The sequence below is a fragment of the Mya arenaria genome, chromosome 17 (genome assembly GCF_026914265.1).
Source record: "Mya arenaria isolate MELC-2E11 chromosome 17, ASM2691426v1".
NCBI classification, from domain to species: domain Eukaryota; kingdom Metazoa; phylum Mollusca; class Bivalvia; order Myida; family Myidae; genus Mya; species Mya arenaria.
This window is the reverse complement of record NC_069138.1, coordinates 36,418,089-36,440,653: the sequence shown is the minus strand read 5'-3', so window position 1 is coordinate 36,440,653 and position 22,565 is coordinate 36,418,089. Positions and strand designations below refer to the sequence as shown.

At 33.2% G+C, this 22,565-nt stretch overlaps 1 protein-coding gene and 1 pseudogene across 1 annotated transcript in view; both read left to right on the top strand.

Moving 5' to 3' along the window:
* The first annotated feature begins 1,896 nt into the window (after positions 1 to 1,896).
* On the top strand, positions 1,897 to 5,189 carry LOC128223441 (putative nuclease HARBI1; annotated as a pseudogene).
* Positions 5,190 to 14,008: 8,819 nt separating this feature from the next.
* Positions 14,009 to 22,565, top strand: part of LOC128223440 (uncharacterized) — a 29,814-nt gene continuing 21,257 nt past the window's right edge. The window contains exon 1 of the mRNA XM_052932721.1: positions 14,009 to 14,438. Coding sequence (XP_052788681.1) covers positions 14,009 to 14,438 — 430 coding nt within the window. The remainder of the gene's footprint in view (positions 14,439 to 22,565) is intronic.

The following is a 22,565-nucleotide window of genomic DNA, read 5'->3' as shown; positions in this document are numbered from 1 at the left end:
GCTTTAAGGTGTATTTAGGTCTAGGACAAGGAAAGAAATAATTCAATATCAATATTTGATATTTTAGAATGCCATGTTTCTGTAAAAATCAAAATGTCATAGTTATTTATAATTACTAAATTCAAAAAACAGAGAAAGCTTAGCTAAGACGGAATACCATGGACTTTCTAAAATATGATTCGCAGCTGCTTCTGCTCGCGTTCCTATGACCGGGCCGGCTGCTGGGTCTTCTGACCAGAGCCCTCTCGGTAAGTGGTCATGGACGCCGTGGCGAGAGTTCGGGTAGGGGGATATAACAAGTATATCACACCCTTACTATATTTATTTAATGACTTCAAGTACAAACTTCATTACGCAGTCTAAATATTGGCGAGGTTATATATGATATAGAACCTCTAAATTGAAAAACGTATCATCACAAAATACAGTTCTACGAAATGTCCTCTATGAATATAAAGTCTTGACAAGTTTGTTAGAACTCATTCTTTTTTTAGTAAAATGGGAAAAATGGCAATGATTAGCGGTGATATACACAGAAAACTCGTAAAAGGGTTGATGGCATCAGGGTCCGTATTACAGAAGCATCTTATCTTTAACTTTATCCTTAATTCATACAAAAAGTCCTTAAATGTACTAAAAAAATCTTATTTTTTAAGAAATATTTTAAGTGATATTACAGAAACTTTTTATCTTAAAATATTCCTTAAATGGGGCGATTTCTTCCTTAAATTATAAGGAAGGTCCGAACCTTCCTTAAAAGTTGAGGAAAAATACTTAGAAGTTGAGGAAATTACAAGACCGAGGAACGCTGATCCTGTTTTTGTCGAAAACTATCGTTTGCAGACAATAATACAATCGGCGGTTTACCAAAGGTATGTATACATATTTAGATACCGATAATACCGTATTAAAGGTTTCCATTGTGACTTGAAACGCGAATTGTGTCAGCGGAAGTAAAGAAAGAAAACATCCCCTCACGATTATTCTTTAAAAGAGTGGTGCACTTTCTTGTTTAAAACAAAAGGATAATACTGTTTTTGCTATCATTACATCGTTCTTTTATCGCACGAAATGTGAAGCTTCAAGTGGCAAAATATTTAATAGTCGTATAAATACTAGTTGATTAGTATAAATACGTATTCGGATGAGGCTCGGTTTCGGATTTAATTGTTTATGTAACGATGAGTGATTTAATTGTAAGCCACATGTTTGCATCTTTATGTATTGTCTGCCTTGTGATTGTAAATAGGCAGCTTTGATAAAGGTGTGTATGTATTGGCATTTAACATCGCAAATTTTGGTTTGTATTATTTTTAATTATGTTCTGCTTTTTTACAGGCTTGTAGGGCTGACAAGTCCAGCATCTCTTTCTGCAAGACACTTTCAGTGACCGGTGGGGGCTGACAAGTCTAGCGGCTAGTTTTAGCCCGCTGGACACTTTCAGTGATCGGTGGGGGCTGACAAGTCTTGCAGTAGTTGTGGTTGGACACTTTCAGCGATTGTAGGGGCTGACAAGTCTAGCGGCTAGTGCAGCTAAACACTTTCAGCGACTGGTGGGGGCTGACAAGTCTAGCGGCTGGTTCTAGCCTGCTGGACACCTTCAGCGACCGGTTTGGGCTGACAAGTATAGCGGCTAGAGCGGCTAGACACTTTCAGCAGTTGATTTGAGCTGACAAGTCTAGCGGCTGGTTCTAGCCTGCTGGACACTTTCAGCGACCCGTTTGGGCTGACAAGTCTAGTGGCTAGTGCGGCTAGACACTTTCAGCGACTGGTGGGGGCTGACAAGTCTAGTGGCTAGTTCTAGTCTGCTGGACACTTTCAGCGACCGGTTTTGGCTGACAAGTCTAGCGAATAGTTCGGCGAGACACTTTCAGCGGCTAGTTCCATCCTTCCAGTATGGCAGATAGGGGCAATATCCTAGATGAACTTACCAACCAGCAACTTGTTGATAGGTATCGCTTCAACAGGGCAGGCCTCAATTACCTTGAAACTGTGTTTGGACCAGCACTAGAGCCAGCTACAATGAGACATAAGAGTTTGTCGGCTATGGACAAACTCCTCATTACTCTAAGGTACTTAGCAACAGGGGGAATTCAGCTTAACGATGCTGACATGCACAATGTCTCACAGCCAGCAGTATCAAAACATTGACTGAAGTGACAAATCATCTGTCATCTGCTGATGTTTTGGGAAGGTTTGTGCGTTTCCCACTAACAGTGAGGGAGCTTGATGCACAGGTTCAACAGTTTTATGGACTGGCACAGTTTCCAAAGGTGGTGGGCGTCATATATGGTACCCACATAAGGGTTTCCATTCAATTAACGTACAAGTTGTGTTTGATGGTTTTGACAGAATAACAAATGTGGTTGCCCGATGGCCAGGGTCTGCACATGACAGCAGAATTCTTCAGCAGAGTGGCCTTCGGAACATATTTGATGAAGGTCACGTACCTAATGGTCAATACCATCTTCTTGGGGACAGCGGATATGCTGGGCGAAGGTGGCTACTTACCCCATACCTCAATCCCCAGCCTGGTAGCCAAACAGCATACAACAGGTAAATGTAATTATTCTGCATGACATTGATATAGTAAACAAAGTAAACAATTATTGAAACATTTGTCAACACTGAAAGAAAATTGTAAAATTTAATCATGTAATAAGGTGATCTGAAACACTAGAAGCTTTCATGAGACATAACTAAACCTATTCAGGGTTTCCGCCAGCCCTTTATGGCTTGTCGGGCCCGACGTGCCTTCCGCTGGCAAGGCTAATTACCGACACGCGTTAATTATGCCGACATGCTTTAATCCGCGTAGCGACAACCCTTATCAAAACAATCATCAGTTTTGACAATACACAGTTTTGTTGCGATTCCAACGGTTGCAACGGTTGACTGACAGCCAGAAGGCGTGTCGGGACTATTACGGCATTTGTATCAGCCATTCAGGATCGACGACAGCATGAAGGCGTGTCGGTGAGGTTCAACAGTGCAATTAACCAAACTCCTCCTATTCTTTATCAAATAGGAATGGGTGAAAAACACCACTGTCGTAATTGCGACCTTCATCCCTAGAATCATCTATGAACGCAAAGTAAACAATAAGTTGTTAATTGATTTCGGTAACATAAATCATGTGTCGTTTTATTTTGTTTTTTAATCCCGAGTGCGTTTGTTAACCAATTAAATTATTAAATTGTAATTGAAAACCGTGTTAAGATATCGGTGTTATTATAAACAAGGGTTATGCTATGTCGTCGTATGTAATTTCTTCGTCAAAGTAACGAAAAACAAAAATGCCCTCTTTATTATTTTCTTTCTGAACTCCTTTGAATACACTGATGCATACTGTTCTCACGGTGCATTTGCTTTGAAATGGCAGTGGTAAGAAAATAATCTTATTTATACTCGTCAATGTATATGTAATGATATATATATTTTTTTTTTCAGATCCCATAAACTTACTAGAGCCAAGGTGGAGAGAGGCATAGGAAACTTAAAAGACGATTCGGTGTTCTCCATGGTGAAATTAGGGTGCAGCCAGAAAAAGCTTGCAGGTATTAGTAATATGCAAAACAAAAATTGCATAAAAAAATATACTTTTAAGTTTCATGCACTTTTTCAAACAAAAACAAAACTGATGTAGGGGCATGTGGCCATTGTCAGAAGAGTATTTCCTAATGAAACAATGAACATGTTTGGCCCAGGAACTTGATGGACATGTTGATCATGGGTAGGTGACCCTATTGATTTGGAGGTTTATATCAAACGTTTTATGGTGGCATTGAGCTGAAAATTTTAGCTATTGTGTCCAAGACAAAATACATAGGCCAAAACTTTCAGGAAAGTTTTTAGTTAAAAAACGAGCAAGTATTTGTGTAAGCTTAATTAAAGGAGCATTATTGGTACAAACATAAGCATGACACAGAAAATTTACTGAACACATACTGTTTTATTCAACTCATTCCTGCATTTGTTATGTCCAGCAAATTTACAGCATAACATGTCAAACATACAACTCATGAGCTCACTGTTCCAGTTATATATATGTAAACATATGTTAAATTAGAAAATGAAAACAACCTTTCACCGGGTGCATTAACCCTCTTAATATGATTAAAGATTCAGTTAAAAATGATTTCTTTTTACATACAAACACCCAGTACTGACATGTATTTACTATTTAACACTCTGTTAATCAAATCCTAATACATTGAAATAACCAAAAAGCACTTAATACTGTGTTTAGACAATGTATGGAGCCTTTTTGTTTAATGTTGTTGAAAGAACCCTTTCAAATTTACAAAATTAAATTGACAATATTTGTAAATTCAATCCATTTAAAAAACACATTTATGGTATTATTATTATTTTTGGTCAGTGTGGTTTGTTGATTTCAATGTTTACTTATATACTGGATTAACAGACATTTTCTGAAACAATATCTGAATATACAGCTGATTTTTTCATATTATGTTTTTAATACATTTAATTTTATTAGATTCAATACATAATATGAAACAGCTTTGTTTCAAATTATTTTTTTTTTGCTCTTTTGGTTGCAATTTACTGCCTTCTAGAGGCTGTTTACCCTTGTGTAATTCTCCCTCCCCCCCCCCCCCAATCATATATTTTTTTCCAATTTAATTAATGAAGGCTACTTTGATAAATAAAAAAACAATGAATTTCTTGAAAAAATGAACAAAATCTCTACAAGACTTACTCTTTCGCAGGATTATGTATTCATAAAAAGGTAAAAACATGTATATTTTCCATTACTTAAGCCAATGTGACCTGTTTATTTTTCCCAAAGTGAACCTTTTTTCCAAATTGCAAGGCACAGGCTGTAAAAATAATCTCCCAAAAAATCACTGAAAATCTATACTATTAAAGTGTATCAATTCATTAATTCAAAAACATTAAAGAAAACAAGTTATTTGCAGTTTTAACATAATTATTCTGAAATTGAACAGTAGTGTTCTTAAATTTCTGAATAAGAACATTCCATTGTTTCTCTAATTTACAGAATTGTTCTGACCTGCGCTGTTTTGCACAATATCTGTAAAGCGCGGAACATACCAATGCCAGACGTGATTGATGACTGCGGCAATGCTAACAACATGGACAACAACATTGCTCCTCAACATGGTATGCAGTACAGAGATTATTTCGCCAACACCTACTTTTAAGCAGTACATGTAAAAAAAAATATTATATCCTCTATAATGATATATAGAGATTAACCGATGAATTGAAAAGGATATTTCAATAGGTGAAATAACATTTTGATACCATTCTTTATTTTTTTAAATTTTAACAAGCTCCTACTGAAAGGAAATGCATATACAAAATGAACGTGCAAAGTGCTGGTACACACTTTTTATGATGTCAATTCTGAAATTACATTACATTTGCCTAATTTTGGCCGGTTGCCTGAAAAACTTTTAATTATTTTATCTCATATATTTATGCATATAATAAAAGAAGTGTTGATTTCAGTGTAAGATAGCAAAATATTTCACATTGTAAACCCAGAAGCCAATATTTCACAGATGAGCTTCACCACTTGTGAAATAGAGATTTTGGTGGTCATTCCGTGAAATATATTATGATCTTATACCTGAACATTAAAAGTACAAATTAATCCGAGGCTATAATCATTCTTCGCCAAGCTGTTTTTTGAGCACGCTGATCTGGAGCCGTAGCTTCTCTTCCCGCAAAGCTTGCATCACAGTATGGCAGGAACAGGTGCAGATCACTGAGTCACTGCTGCAAACAATAAGTCAGTTTTAATTACAAGTATAAAGAGAAACTTGAGCTATCACTAAAGGTGATTTGAACACCCCAAACAAAGTTACCACAGAAACAGGTTTGCCATATAAGTATAAGCATTTTGTATAAAGTTTCATTCAATAACATATTATCAGTTAACTTGGTACTGATAAATACAGTACAAGAATTGATTGTGAGACTTTCTTCTACTTTGTACAGACATATGCAGTTCATTCATTAACAGTGACAACTTTTATCCTTTGTTTTAGATTGTGCCATGGCCTGAAATCATTGGATTATGTGCTGATGAAAACTATACAACTTCATTTTATGAATTGACATTATTTACACAGTTTGCAGTAAAAAATTGGCATGAATGTGTTACTTACATGTTGTATGTCTCACTGGTCACATTAAGGTCTGTCACCATCTGAACTGGGCTGAAAGAAAAAAAAAGTTACATTAAAAATGAATAGCTTGATAAAAATGACTTATAATATATTGATGCATGAAGAACATAACAGCTGCAAGTTTTAACCACTACTGTAATATAATTGTACTTTATAATATAAGTTGCAGAGATTATAAGGTGACCCATTATGGGATATACAGGAGAAAGGAAACCATATCTGGTGAGAGCAAACCCTGAAATGGTACTACATGTATATATATTTGCTGACCCAATATTGAAAAATATGACCAGCCCTGGACCAATGTATATATACACACACAAGTGAATTTCAGCATTAACATGCACTCTCAAAAATTGACCGTTTTGGCAACTCCTTATAATAATAATAAATGATACAGTCCTAAAAAAGTTACCTGTAATTTGTAACCAAGTTTTCACTGGCACTAAGACTTGCATTGGAACTGGCACTTATTCTCCATGTTGATGCACTGTAATGGTTTTAGGAGATATAAATACTTGGTACAAATAATAAAATACAGATATCATTTACAATTAAAGTAGTTGGAAAAAACAACACACAATAAAATTATTGCATTTTGAATTTTGAATTTGCATTCTCTGATCTCAGCTTTTCACATAACCCTGTTTTGTTCTTGTGGCCTCTTCCTTTGTTCACTTGAACTAGATAGAAATTTTCTATTTATTATATATAGTGATAGCTTTCATCACAATCTAAACAGAAATGTATCAGTATGAGATAACTGATAATATGTATAACCAGTTTACATATTAACTTAACTGTCATTATATTTGCAAATTGATATTGTTTCTTAATCCTAACATTTGTTTTAAAAGTTGCTTTTATTATAGCCATACTTTTACCTGTTAAGATCACTCCCATTAGTTGTGGAAATGCCTGTGGACACACTGAAAAGATATAAACAGTTTTCTGGTTTATGATTGCAATGAAATTTAAATGTTCAGTTTGTGATACATAAAACATTTATGAAAACAGTTTAATCAATCAAGATGCATTCACTACCTGAACAATTTGTTAAAAATATGTAACTTCATTCTTTTTATAAAATTTCTTTGTATGTACAGTGTTAATACTTATTAATTGCACCCACTCCTGGAAGAATGGAGTGCTTATTTATGTTTCATCTATGAGCATGTGCTGCAGGTGAACAATTAAAAAAAAATAAAAACCCCATTAGTTATTACATGTCATTAGCTTTATTTATTTAATCTTTACAATTTTATAAGCAATAACAAACACTTGAATGAATGCATTTTTTTTATTTATCGCATTGTTGTCTTTCTATATATGAATGATACTATGATAATCTTAGTCTGATGCACTAAGGAAACATGGATAAGAAGAGTGGTTCTAAAGTTAAGGTGTCTGCAACTCGCTTAAAATGTAAGAGGCTAGAAATCAACATGGTGAAAAATCTCATATCTGATCGCAAAAGAAACCAACCCTGCTTTTACATTAGAAATGGGTAGCAAGAAATCCCAGTATTTAGCTGTTTAATGGTAACAAAAGCAGTATCTGTTACACTCAATATGGGTGGAAGGTAACTATTACAGCTATACATGCAACGATTAATGAGTTTACTTGTTGGAGGGCAGCTGTAGAAATCCCGAGTCCATTGGCATTCCGGCCTGGCCTGAGATTCCAATTAGGCCGCAGGCTTTTTTCCCAACTACAGATATTACAGCATCTGTCAAGAGACCAATGGTCCCAGCATTAGGTCCACCACCTGGAATAAGTGCAGTGTAAATGATTATCATTGTGGAACATAATCGAAAAAATGGATAAATAATAGTAATTCCTTGTATTAAGATTTTTTGATACATGATCAACTGTTGCAATATTAAAATGATAAATTTGCAAACACACAACATATGCTTTTCCTCACTAGTGTCATAAATGTATAAACAAATCGAAAACAAAGGTTCTTATGAAGGGCACCGAGTTAAATTTGAAAGAAATAAGCATGAAACACGGTATTTCTTCTTTATGAGACTATAGCAGACCATAGTAAATCTTTAAGCGTTCACCAATCATTAATATTGTTTTGCGCTTTCAGCTATTAAATATACGGTTAAAATATTGTTAGGCCTTAAAAAGAAATATGTATGTTTCGGGTAACCCGACCTTACCTATAAAAATGCGCTGACCCTAACTATTTTTTTTTCCGTTTCTGAGCAAAAAAAATATTCGTTAGCGAATAGAGAGTTACGAAGGGCGGATAAATGCAGATTTTAATCAGATTATTGTTTATATTATAAAACAAAGTCAGGCAATGACAGTAATGTAGGAAAGACTGCCATGTGCAAGAAAACACTCAACTTACGACAGATTTTGAAAAAAAAAAAAAAAAAAAAAAAAAAATCCCTACCTACCCTACCTAGAAATTTTGGGAAGGTGACCCTTAACAAACATTTTTTTTTTGGCCTTATCAGTATTTAACTTTTTCCATAAATTCATTATTTAGTAAGTAGTTAAAGGTTTTTCAGTCAAAAGTGATGTATGTTTTACATGTGAATGTATTGATTTTGAATAAGATTGTCACTTTAATAATATGACACACAATATAAAGAATAAAAGTTTATATAAAGAAAAGCCATTTTGACAGCAATTTTATCCATAAAGTGCATTACTTTTGTGTACTGAACATAGAATATGAATAGCAACAAAAATACATTTAATGAATTTAATGAATTATACCAGTTTTTTGTTTATTTTGGATGTAATCTTGGTATAAGTTTTTATGCCTCTGCACCAAGTTGTCCCACTTCTTCAGAAGATCAATGGATGAGCGTGGGAACTCTGACCCAGCGTTATACATCTTTGGTATGGTCTCCTCCCACATGTGCCGCTTGGTTTTAGTGTAATAGCTTAAACAAAAACAAAAAAACAATAAGAATAGGTGAGTCTGTAGCTCTTTGAAATGCACTCAATGTGTCTAAATTCAAAACTTTCTAATACAACGCTAAAAAATGTATGTGAAAAAGTTTTGATACACACATAAGATCACACTAGTCTCAATATTTCGACTGTTCTGTCTGACTATTGAACAAACCACAGGGGCAGGGTGTGTAGTTGGAATTTTTATTATCTTAACTTTGTACATTACAAAGATAACAGAATAAAAATTCCAAAAAACATTGTTTTTGTAAGTTATCAATAGTAACAAGTTCACCATCATTATAAATGAGACTTGGATTTTAAAAAAATGGGGGGGGGCGTGGTCAAAGGGGTGTGTCAAATCAACAACGCACTCTGCTGCCTCTGTGATACAAACATGTATACATGCAATTTGGAAGTTACTGATATAACAGGGATATACATTCATTAACCTGATTTGGTTCCTTACTTTCAGTTTATGCGCTACGATATAACAGGGATATACATTCATTAACCTGATTTGGTCCTTACTTTCAGTTTATGCGCTAGGATATAACAGGGATATACATTCATTAACCTGATTTGGTTCCCTACTTTCAGTTTATGCGCTACGATATAACAGGGATAATATACATTCATTAACCTGAGTTGGTTCCCTACTTTCAGTTTATGCGCTACGATATAAAAGGGATATACATTCATTAACCTGATTTGGTCCCTTACTTTCAGTTTTATGCGCTACGATATAACAGAGATATATATTCATTAACCTGATTTGGTCCCCTACTTTCAGATTATGCGCTACGATATAACAGGTATATACATTAATTAACCAGATTTGGTTCCCTAATTTCAGTTGATGCGCTACGATATAACAGGGATATACATTCATTAACCTGATTTGGTTCCCTACTTTCAGTTTATGCGCTACGATATAACAGGGATATACATTCATTAACCTGATTTGGTTCCCTACTTTTAGTTTATGTGCTACGATATAACAGGAATATACATTCATTACCCTGATTAGGTTCCCTTCTTTCAGTTTAAGGGCTACGATATAACAGGGATAGACATTCATTAACCTGATTTGGTTCCCTGCTTTCAGTTTAAGCGGATCGATTTAACAGAGATATATATTCATTAACCTGATTTGGTTCCCTGCTTTTAGTTTAAGCGGTACGATATAACAGGGGTATAAATTTATTAACCTGATTTGGTACCCTACTTTCAGTTAATGCGCTACGGTATAAAAGGGATATACATTCATTAACCTGATTTGGTCCCCTACGTTCAGTTTATGCGCTACGGTATAAAAGGGATATACATTCATTAACCTGATTTGGTCTTTACTTTCAGTTAATGCGCTACGGTATAAAAGGTATATACATTCATTAACCTGATTTGGTCCCCTACTTTCAGTTTATGCGCTACGGTATAAAAGGGATATACATTCATTAACCTGATTTGGTTCCCTACTTTCAGTTAATGCGCTACGGTATAAAAGGTATATACATTCATTAACCTGATTTGGTCCCCTACTTTCAGTTTATGAGCTACGATATAACAGGGATATACATTCAACAACCATCAGAATAACACTGTTATAGCAGATTATAACGTACGTTTGGGAGGATTTTTAACGTCCTTTAAGTGTTTAACCTCAAACTTATAATAGAAAAGCTTGAATAAAAAGTGTAAAGCTTTGTTTTATTTAACCATGAAAGTTCGAAGGACGTTCGACATCATGCTTATCAATTTCAAATAGAATAATCTTGACCTTCCGGTAGGTATAATGAGACAATCATTATGAGATTGTCTAAATATATAGAATATCATTTTTTGTTTCAGTGATATATATAAAGACTGAAGAAAAAGATGATGATCTTTATAAGCTTTTAGCTTCCGGTCAAATTCTTAAATATTGAGAATGAAGTATATGTTGTCACTTATATATTTTCATGAAATAAATATGTTAAATCAACAATGTTACTTAAGTATTTCGACTGCCATATTCTTAAATAATGTATCCCTATCATCTTTCTTTTCCATCTTTCATGAAAGCAATTCTCTTAGTTCCAATGAACTCAACGATGTCACCGTTTCTTTGCCAAAATTATTCGGGCCCGGATAGTTTACAACGTCACGTCTCGTCTGAAATCTCGAAACCGGTTGATTTTTGGTTGACCTCCTGGATGTAAGATTTTACGAAAGACAAAATCTACATCAAATTGCAGTTTAAGTTTGACTGAAACTGTTCATTGATAGACTGGAACTTACCACACAACCGCTTTCTTCGGCAGTTTTCTATTTTCAAAATTCAGTAAGACATATTCAATGATCCTGAAGTATCAGAAAATAAATTTATACACTGTTAGTGTTCTTAAGACGATCCTGGGTCTATCAAAATGGCATATTCCCGTGACTGTCTCTGCGGATTTATTATCAGATAAAGGAGTACATATATTACCATACGATGGTGAAACTAACTAAATACCTAAATGTGCTTCCGACACAATTAGTCTGATTATATGTTAACTACTTCAAAGAATACTTGTTATGATGTAACATGTGTAATCGTACGGTAAGCTTGTTGGTTTCTCGTTTATTGTGCTAGACTCTGATCCTTGCGCAGTGTTCTCTTATACAACATTATTCAGCCTTATCAGGCGGTATTTATTTCTATAATTATATAAACATGAATTGATGTAATATTTTGCACAGCCGAAAAGTAAAGTTAAGAATATATCAAAAGACATACGAGCCCTTATTAAGTTTCAAGTTTTAACGGTTTTATTAACAGAATATCAAGAAAGTCATGGCCCATCTTGACAAATAAGTATGTGTAAAGTGTTTAAAGGTTTAAAAAGATATTTATTTTTTAGAATTGCTTGCTCTATATGACAATAACAGTGTTTTTCGCAGCAACCGTGTGGAATGTACATTATGTACATCTGGAATTCGTGATTAAATAACAGGAGATAAATCACCGTATCATTTATAACAGACTCGAAACAGACAATCCGTTTAGCGAAGTCAAAGAACATACCTCGAAGCAATCAAGATACTATGCGTATTTAAGTTGTATATCAAACTCATGTCAATCTGTTCTGTAAAAAAGTTATACTATAAGTTAAGCCATTTCGAATGAGTATCACTTGTTTCCATGCCATGTTTCACGATTGAATAAATCCTGATCTGTTTTATTGCACGTAATCAGCACTAATTAGTGTGGAACAAATGCAAATCCTGGGAAAATTATTTTAAAGGGCCATATCAACGCTTAATCCGAAACGGAATACACATTTTTTAGAGATATTGACTATTATTTGTTCTCTCTATATATTGTCTTAGCACTATTTTAATCATTCAATGTTACGATTACAGTGCCAATAATGTAGTACAATTTATAAGAGACAATATTGAAGTGAATATTCACAGTAATAAACTGTATGATTTTTACGAATTATATAACACCACTTTAATTTTGGGAATAATAAGGAATTGGGTGGGAATTGATGGGGATTTGATTTCAATTAAAAACTATGAAATACAACATCGGAGTTTACTATAGATTCAATATTCGGTTATAGGTTGTTAGAATTTACTCAAATAAACATGCCCACTTCGTAACATTCTTAAATTTCCGGGCCATATACTATTTTCATCTCAAAAGAAATCACTCCGCCTCATGGTGAAAAATCTACGGCGTATACTATTCTAATCTCAGATAAATACTTTTACTACGTTACATGGTGAAAAATCAAGGGCGTTTTTTGCTCCCGTCTCAGATAAATACGCTCATTATGTTACATGGCGAAACATCTTTGTCGTTTACTACTCTTATCTCAGATAAATACGCTTACTACATTAAATGTTGAAGGAGAAAATCCCGGTGATGTTGGCATGTGTGTTGGTTTTGGCATTCTTACTACTTTCATCTCAGATAAATACTATCATAACGCTTCATGGCTAAACATCTAGGGTTATTACTAGTCTCATACCTGAGAAATGCTCTTACTACATTACATGGCAAATACAAATACAATTTATAAGTGTAGTATGTATAAAACATGTCACATTTTAAGCAATTCAAACTTCAGAATTTAGCAACATTTCTTCATTGCATCCTTATCGAAAAGTACATCATTTTAAGTCAATGATAAAGATTGAAACAAAAATATTTCTGCTTTATGATCAGGTAAGACTACAATACGCAGATATGTGCATATCTTATTTTCGTCTATTAGCTTATTTCGATCCAAATCTCATCAACTGTCAAAAATAACTGTTCTGTTTTGTCCAGCCACTGTTAAGTCATTTTTATTAATATTTATGTTTCGAATTTACATTCAATTATTTGAAATTAACTATTGAACTTTTTTTTATTACAAACGTATTCTTTCTCAGTATAGTTGGTACACATATGACAACGTATTGAATCCATCCTTTAAATGTTTAAAACAATTGTAGCTAGCGAGCTGATGTAATGACATGACGTTGCCAGTCTTACAGGTTATAGTTACAGCACTACAGTAAACACTATCATCGCATCTCTAAATAGACAAACGTATTCTTTTTTCATTCCCAATGAATGCTCTTGAACCTTAATCATCGAACCTTCATAAATTGAAATTTGATTGATTAGCATTTGTTTTGAACAATATCATTGTTCGTTATTACATATCATCAAATTTATGATTTTGTCATTTTACCTGAAGTGTGACACTGGTACTTTAGCATAATCGCTGTAAAGAGTTTTAAAAGATGTTAGGCAATTCATTGGGCGACTTTTGTCTGCTGCCTTCTGAATTGTTAACGAAAGGTTAAATTCACAAGCTCGAGAAATTTATTTGGCGACTTGTCTCAGCTGCTTTCGTAATTCAAATCGAAACATTTTCTTGAACATGTATTCTAAGAAGTACGTTCGGGAATTTTTCGTTATAGTTCTCATGATTGAATCGACGGTGTGTGACATAAATGAACCGCGATGTTACAGCCGATTTGACTACGAGGAAAAAATGTTGGAGAAAATGGTGAGAACTGAGATAAAAAATCAGGAGCTTCTGACCAAACTAGAAGTGCTGGAAAAGAGACTAACACATGTTGAAACTGAGGTGGATAACACGGTAAAGGAAATACAAGGTCTAGAAAAGAAACACGAAACCGAAAAAGAAGAGACAGCGAAAGAGGTACAAGATCTTGAAAAGGCATATGATAGTTTACAAACTGAGTTAGAAAAGTTTGAAAACACGACGAAATCCGATTTCGACAGACAAGAGAAATCGCTTGAGGTACACGATCAACGTTTGGACGCTATGTTCAGGAATATTACAGGTACATTACATAGATTTATTGAATCAGATATCGAACACGATGGAATACTAAGAGTATTGATTTAGACCTACGTAGCATATCATTTTTTTTTATTTTACACGCCCCTCAATGAGACTCGTACAACGAATACATATATGATTTTTAAAAAAGGATTTTTTTGTTATATTGACTATTTACTAGTGTAAAGTTTCACTGAAAGCATTCCGTTATGTTTGTGAATATATACCAGCACTTCGGTAATATGTAAATTAGAGATGCAAACGAATGGCCTTATTAATATTCGAATATTCGGTAATTCTTTCGATCGAATATTCGAATATTACCAAAATACATCTTTTAGAAGTTACATAGTAAACTATTAGTATTTTTCGCTAAAGTTATAGCCAGGCAACTAAAACCTACTTGGTCTTCGCCAGTACTCGCGGCGAGCCCTTATTTCCCCAACTGACTCTGAAATTCCCGCTTTTCAAAAACAAATAATACAGAACCAACAAACAAAATCAAATAATTTCAATTCTGCTGTCTTCATATTTGTAAGCAATGTGAAATGACATGGATTCCTGGTCAAATGGCGTCATGCGTCATGAAAAGTCTTTCCGTAGGACGAGCAGCCTCGTTCTGGGATTGACCTCTACATTATATAACCATGGAAAAACCAAACCAACTCGGGAACTAGTGTAGTAAAATAATAAAACAAAAACATATGTGCATTTTGACTCGTCTATTGTACATCAATAGAGGAAATATATACTAAAGCGCTGTACAATACATTTCGAAACGTTTAAAACAGTTTTGAGCATAAATACATGTAACTTCATTATTGTAGCACATGTCATTCATATATGCACGGGAATTTGCACTGTTGCACGGTTGCACTGCTAAATATGCAGCCAAGACAACACATTGGGTCCTTATTCGGTAAAGGCATTTAAATGTACCGAAACAAATGAAACAGTTTAATAACACTAATAACAAACCGCAAAATGAAAAGGGAAAACGCAACTTTCCCTTTTCAGCATGGTAACATTTTTATTCAACAGAAACCCTTTGTAATGTTCTCAAAGCATTTCTGTAGGATTAGAAATATTTTTGGGAATATTACCAAACACTTCATAGTATGGTATTGAAGAGTTATAGTGTGGTTTTCAACATTTCTGGTAATATTCCCAAAAGTATCCATAGTATGCCAGGTTTTCTGGGAATATTATGTTGTGGTGGGGGTTTCAACATTTGTGGGAATATTCCCAAAATAATCGATACCACGCCGAGAGATTTTCTAAAATATTCTTCAACTATGAAAAGTCACAATTATTTGGTAATATTCCCAAAAAAATGATGAACATTTTCTGCTAGGATTCTGAATTTAATGTCCAGGTTTTCTGGGAATATTACCAATTTGATCTTGAAAATTTGGTAACATTACCAAAGCATTTTGAAAATAATTCCTAACACTTTGTAATATAGTATTGAATGTTGTGGTGGGGGTTTCAACATTTGTGGGAACATTCCCAAAATAATCGATACTATGCCGAGAGATTTTCTAAAATATTCATCAACTATGAAAAGTCACAAATATTTGGTAATATTCCCCCCCAAAAAAAGATAAACATTTTCTGCTAGGATTCTGAATTTAATGTCCAGGTTTTCTGGGAATATTACCAATTTGATCTTGAAAATTTGGTAACATTACCAAAACATTTTGAAAATATTTCCAAACACTTTGTAGTATAGTATTGAAAGTTGTGGTAGGGGTTTCAACTTTTGTGGGAACATTCCCAAAAAAAATCCATACTATGCCGAGAGATTTTCTAAAATATTTTCAGCTATGAAAAGTCACAAATATTTGGTAATATTCCCAAAATAAGTGATGAACATTTTCTGCTAGGATTCTGAACATAATGTTCAGGTTTTGTGGGAATATTACCAATTTGATCTTGAAAACTTGGTAACATTACCAAAACATTTTGAAAATATTTTCAAACACTTTGTAATATAGTATTGAAGAGTTATGGTGTATTTTTAACATTTCTGGTAATATTACCAAAAGTATCCATAGTATGTTGAGAGGTTTTCTAAAAGTTAATAAAAACTAGGGGGTATTTTTCTGAATTATGAACATTTTCGGCTAACATTCTAAAATTCGTCTTGGAAATAACGTCCAAGTTTTCTGAGAATATTACCAAAGTTAATCTTGAAATTTCTGGTAACATTACCAAAACCTTTCTGGAATATTACCAAACATTTCATAGTATAGTATTTAAAGTTGTAGACGGCGTTTTAACATTTTTGGGAACATTCCCAAAACTATCGATATTATGCCCAGAGATTTTAAAAATATTCTTCAACTATGAAAAGTCATAAATATTTGGTAATATTCCCAAAATAAATGATGAACATTTTCTTCCAGGATTCTGAATAAAATGTCCAGGTTTTCTGGGAATATTACCAATTTGATCGTGATATTTGGTAACATTACCAAAATTATTTGAGAATATTACCAGATGAACTGAAACAAACTAATTCAACAAAAAGCCTTTGAAAACTCCACAAATAGTTTTTGTAGGACCAAATAGTTCATAGTATAGTATTGAAAACTGGGGCTTTTCAACATTTTTGAGAACATTCCCAAAATAATCCATATTATGCCGAGAGATTTTCAATATCATTCTTAAACTAGGAATAGTCACAAATATTTGGTAATATTCCCAAAATGAATTACGAACATTTTCCGTTATCGTTCTCAAATTCATCCTGAATACAATTATATTATCTTGAAATATTTGGTAACATTACCAAAACTTTTTTGGGCATATCAAAAGATGAATTGAAATAAAATAATCCAAAAGAAAAAGCTCCACGTGGGCTGCTGTAGGACATGAATTATTCTGGGAATATTACCAAAATCTTCATTGAATAGTATTAAAATTAACAGCAGGTTTTTCAGCATGTTTGTAATATTCCCAGAATAATCTATAGTATGACTAAAATTGTTCTAAACATTTCTAAAACATGCAATATTCGCAAATGTTTGATAATATTTCCAATAAAAATATAAACATTTTATAATAAGAGATGTTTGTCAAACATTAATCCCCACCACCCCCTGAGCGCCATGTTGTCAGGATTATTTGAACAATCGAAATATGCATGGACTTAAATGACAGCTGATTGGTCATGGCCATTGGATGACTTTAAGGCAGTTTAAAGATTATGACCATTCAAAGTGTGAGGATATTAGACAAAGTGTTCAATCGTGTTCAGATGATAACAGATATTTGCAGATAAAATGTGTCCTCTTAGAAGGGAATAAGTAAATACGACAACATTTTATTGGCGAATATGAGATATGACCATGACGTTTGACTCTTATAAGTGTTGATTGATAGAACGACATAGATTACATATTCCTGGTTGTTTAAACCTACTAGAATGTTGTTTCAGTAGTACAGGTATGTCTCTTGCAATTTTACAATTTGACAATAATTATTTTAAATACAAGTGTGGACTTTCGCATATTATGATTTAAAAAAAAACACAGAAAAGAACAGAACAGACGTTTATAAGTCATATACATCAGAACATTTTCTAAACACATACACTTAGGTTTTTGATATCAAATGCTTGTACATGGTTAGTGCTATGGTTAAAGACACAATATGTTGACGTAAAGGCAGCAGTATCAGAGGATGAACTAAATTGATAATAATAATAATAATTATTAGGAATAACATTACGAATACATACTGATTCTTTAACATAATCGCAGAGCTTAACCAGCTCACATTTATTGACAGAGTTAAATATATTTCTGGGAATATTACCAACTAAATCTTGAAAGGTTTGGTAACATAACCAAAACAATTCGGGGATTCTTCAAACTTTTCCAACATCCAGTCAACTCTACAGTTGAAATCCTTCGTCTATACTTTTTCTCTAGCCCTGATGATCTGGCTCTGGGATACATTGCTATGAAAACATCATCTCCTACATGGCTGTAGACGTTGCACTTCCCCTGTTTTCTTAAGCTTTAATAACCTCCGAACTGGTCTGCCTTTTCCTGTTTTACTTTTCTGAAAAATAATTATAATTGATTAAACATTATCTATGAACTTTTTTACAAGCAATTAAAATTTAACACGGTGCATAAATATGATCTGGTCTGCCTTTTCCTGTTTTACTTGTCTTAAAAATAATTATAATTGATAACATATCTATGAACTGTTTTTTTAAGCAATTAAAATTTAACACGGTGCATAAATATGATCTATTTGTTTATTGTTCTTTATTATTTAAAAAATAATACATGACTTTATGGGGTAACTTAATTGTAAAAAGTACAGTCTTCTGCAGCAAATTTTCCCATTTTTGCAGGCAGTTGAATACATACATGTATGGGTTTCTTTGGTGTTGATGTATGAAGTGGCTGTGTGGGTTCCTCTGGACTAACAACAGCCAATGGTTCATCGGACTCCTGAATTAAACCGTCATGTTAGTATTGTATCATGACTTTTTTTCCAGTTTTACTTCTTTATGTGCAAAATTAAATATAATGTCAAGAGTTTGTGCCTTCCAATCTTATCATTCTAATAAAGGTTACACAGGGTTACTGCTTATCAACATTTCTGTGATAATGATCTGAAGCAACATATAAGCCACAGTCTTATAAATACTCCTGACTGCCCAGCTGGTATTCAATTCCAATGCACATGTTTCAAACGAGCTGTACATCTTATTTTTAACTTTTTTTGTCGTTCATTAAATTTCATTTGATTCAGTTAACTTGAACTTTAAGTTGAATAATTTTGTTGTATACCATTATACTTACATAAACAGTTTAGAATGATCTCTATTTGTGGGATATTATATATTTTTAATAATAAGAGCTATCACTAAATGTCATGAATATCCCCACACGCCCAAGTCAACTCATTTTAAATACGACCTCGTATGACAAAATTGAAGACCGAACACAAGCTATCGCCAGTTAGGCTGATAAAGAATCGATACGAAAAAAAATGACTTAGAGGTCCCTTTATCAATTTCAAGAACTGTAATGAAAACATTGTGATTTCAGTTTTAACTTTTAATTTATCAATTAGTGTAGGCCAATTCTCTATGTATGCAAATATTTACCCCATTCTCAAGATCATTTTGATACATGCAATAACTCACCACAAGCTTAACACTGCAGTATCAGTCAAAACAAAGATCATCTGGGAATACACACATTCAACAGCCCAGCAGGATGGCCCACAAAGTGGTAATTAATTGACTGGTACAATTTCATGGTGATTTCATGGACTGATTAGCCTTTTTCTCAAAATGAGGAGTAAATGGGAGGCAAATTCTCTGAATTGTAGAGCGCAATGGACTTAGTTTAATGGCACAAGCTATTTTTTATTTTTCGCCAACTACCTTAGGATAACGGCAATCTACATGCCAATGGTACTTACTAAAATATTACAATTCTAACCCTTGTAGAAAAGTAGTTTTCAGTTTAACCGCACAAAGGCATATATTTATAAACCTATTGACCACTTTACACGAGGTTATGAACACTTGCAGTCCTACAGTTAATGCCGCTACTGAGCATCAAGCTGATGCTCGGGCTTATCAGTGGAACTAATCTAACATAACGGTAAACTGACCACTTGACCCTTTCCCTGCTGGGAGCTGTTTGCCTGACTAATTTGAGAGTAATAGCTATTCTTGTCTTGAGATTTGGGCCATTTTATGTTAGGAGGTTTTTCTTGGTATTTCAACTTTCGCTATCTTGATTATTAAAATAGTATTATTATCGAATGCTTTTGTATAAATTTTGTATATCTTAGTTATTATTATTATTATTATTATTATTATTATTATAATTATTATTATATACGGTAATCCAAAATCCACTATACTGACGCCCATCAAGTATCATTGTGCAATGTTTAAATGACGTCATAAAACAAGTTTGTCATGAATGTAACATTTATTACGAAATCATGTATCTTTTAAGTGATTTAAACCATTGATATATATATTAATAACATGTTGATCCGGAATGTCTTATTCAACTGTTGTTGATGTTTTAAGATATTGATTTCAGTCAGTAAGCGCCTCGTGCGACTTTAGTCGAATTCCATCTCCCTAATCAAAACGCACTAATAATAAGTTATTACCCTATTATAAGATGCTTTAATATACAAATATTTTCTTTTTCGCAAAGAGAAAATGATATGGAGAAAATATATATTTCTGGAAAAATGCTCTACATACATTGTATTACAGAAACATGTAATAAAAGTTCAGTGACTGCTGTGATTAAAAATTTACATCAACTGTGCATGTAGGAGTGCAAACGATCAGAAAAAGTTGGATAATTTTAAATATTATATTAAAATAAAATGAGTCATATAACGTTCAAATATACTGGTATGATATCAAAAGTCCGGACATAGTGGTTTAAGATACAGAATTGCTTTGTTGTGATCATTTCTCATATGATGATATTAAACTGCTTTGAAACAAGTATTATATATATTGAAATAGGTAGCAATGTTTTATGATAATTCCGAAAGCAAAGACAAAATAGTTAATGATATATATGTATATATATATAATATGGAAAGCTTCCATGCAGTGTGTATAATGTTTAATCACTCTTCTAATGAAGAATGTTCTCACACAACAATGCAAATTAAGAAGAGAAATCTTACAAAGAAAACAAACGTTGATTTAACTGTGTCAGTAAAGAAGATTTCAATCGCTGTTTCAAAAGCTATATTTTAGGAAATGAATTTTCTAGAAAATTACATAAACGAAGACACACAAACATAAAGAGGGCTTATATAATTCACATGAAAAGTGGGCAATGATGTTTTTTTGAAATGCATTTTAGCAAAGACCACTATGTCAATGTATCAATAGAAACCTATGAAAGTTCCGTTTCAACATCAAGGTAATATAGTGCTCAGATTAAAATAATAAGTTGTAAGCTGTGTTATAAGTAATAAGAATATCTAAGTACATCAATATATGACCTTATTTTTTGGCAAATGGTTAAAATATTACATTTCTTTTAATATTACATCTTATGCCCCCATAAAATGGGGGGGGGGCATATAGATTTGCCCTTGGTCGTCCGTCTGTCTGTGATTCCGTCAGTAGGTAATATGCCAACTTGTGTTACTTAAAACTCGATTATATTACCTAAAGTCCAGAAACTCGGGCGTTATTTAGGTAAGGACGTTTTGCATCTCGGGTTTCGTTTCCCACTGCACTTAGTAAAACCAGAGTTATTATAATTTAATCAAAAAAGTATTTCACAGGAAAACATACGAACCTCAATCCAAGTGATGACTTCAGAGTTTATAAACTTTAGACTTTATAATTATGAGACTGTTAGCAATTGGATAATGTTGCTATGATTTAATACGGTTGAATTACGCGCAATCATCCTAAAGTGAAAAATAGCAATATATCAAGTTTGCAGTATTCTTTTCTTGTTCCAAAAATGCAGCAAAAGAAAGTATTAATTTTCATTTGTTGTGAAAATTGCGAAAAACATATTCTTTAGATATAACCATATATAACAAACTTCATTATAACTGCATTATTGACACTGTTAGATATTCATAAATTATATTTTATAAAACCTAAATATCCATTTCATTCAATTGTACATTTCATTAGGTTTAATAGGGTTGATATTGATACTTTTGTAGTAAGTAGACAGCTAACGTTATCTTAATGAAAAGTATAAATAAAAATCCCATGTATAAAGTTATTCCGTTCGAAATTAAATCAAACGATAAGACTGAATATATTTTTTTTATTTACTTCAATGTTTCATTTCTTTGCTATGGAATCAATGTTTATGTTTGTTTTTTTTCATTTTCATAAATAGTTTAAAACTAAAGTAAATGATATAAATTGCTTTTCTATAGTCATCGTGAATTTTAGTGCAGAAATCGTACTGAAGATGTTCTCTGATAAATATCCTTCTGACCTCAAAACTGACCTGGGAAGAGTGGTTAATGGGCCCCTGCTGACAGAAATTGGTTATCTCAATTACATGCATAATAAACACCTGGCTGTGAAGTGAGGCTTCGAAAATGGACCAAAATCCAGAAACCTGGCATA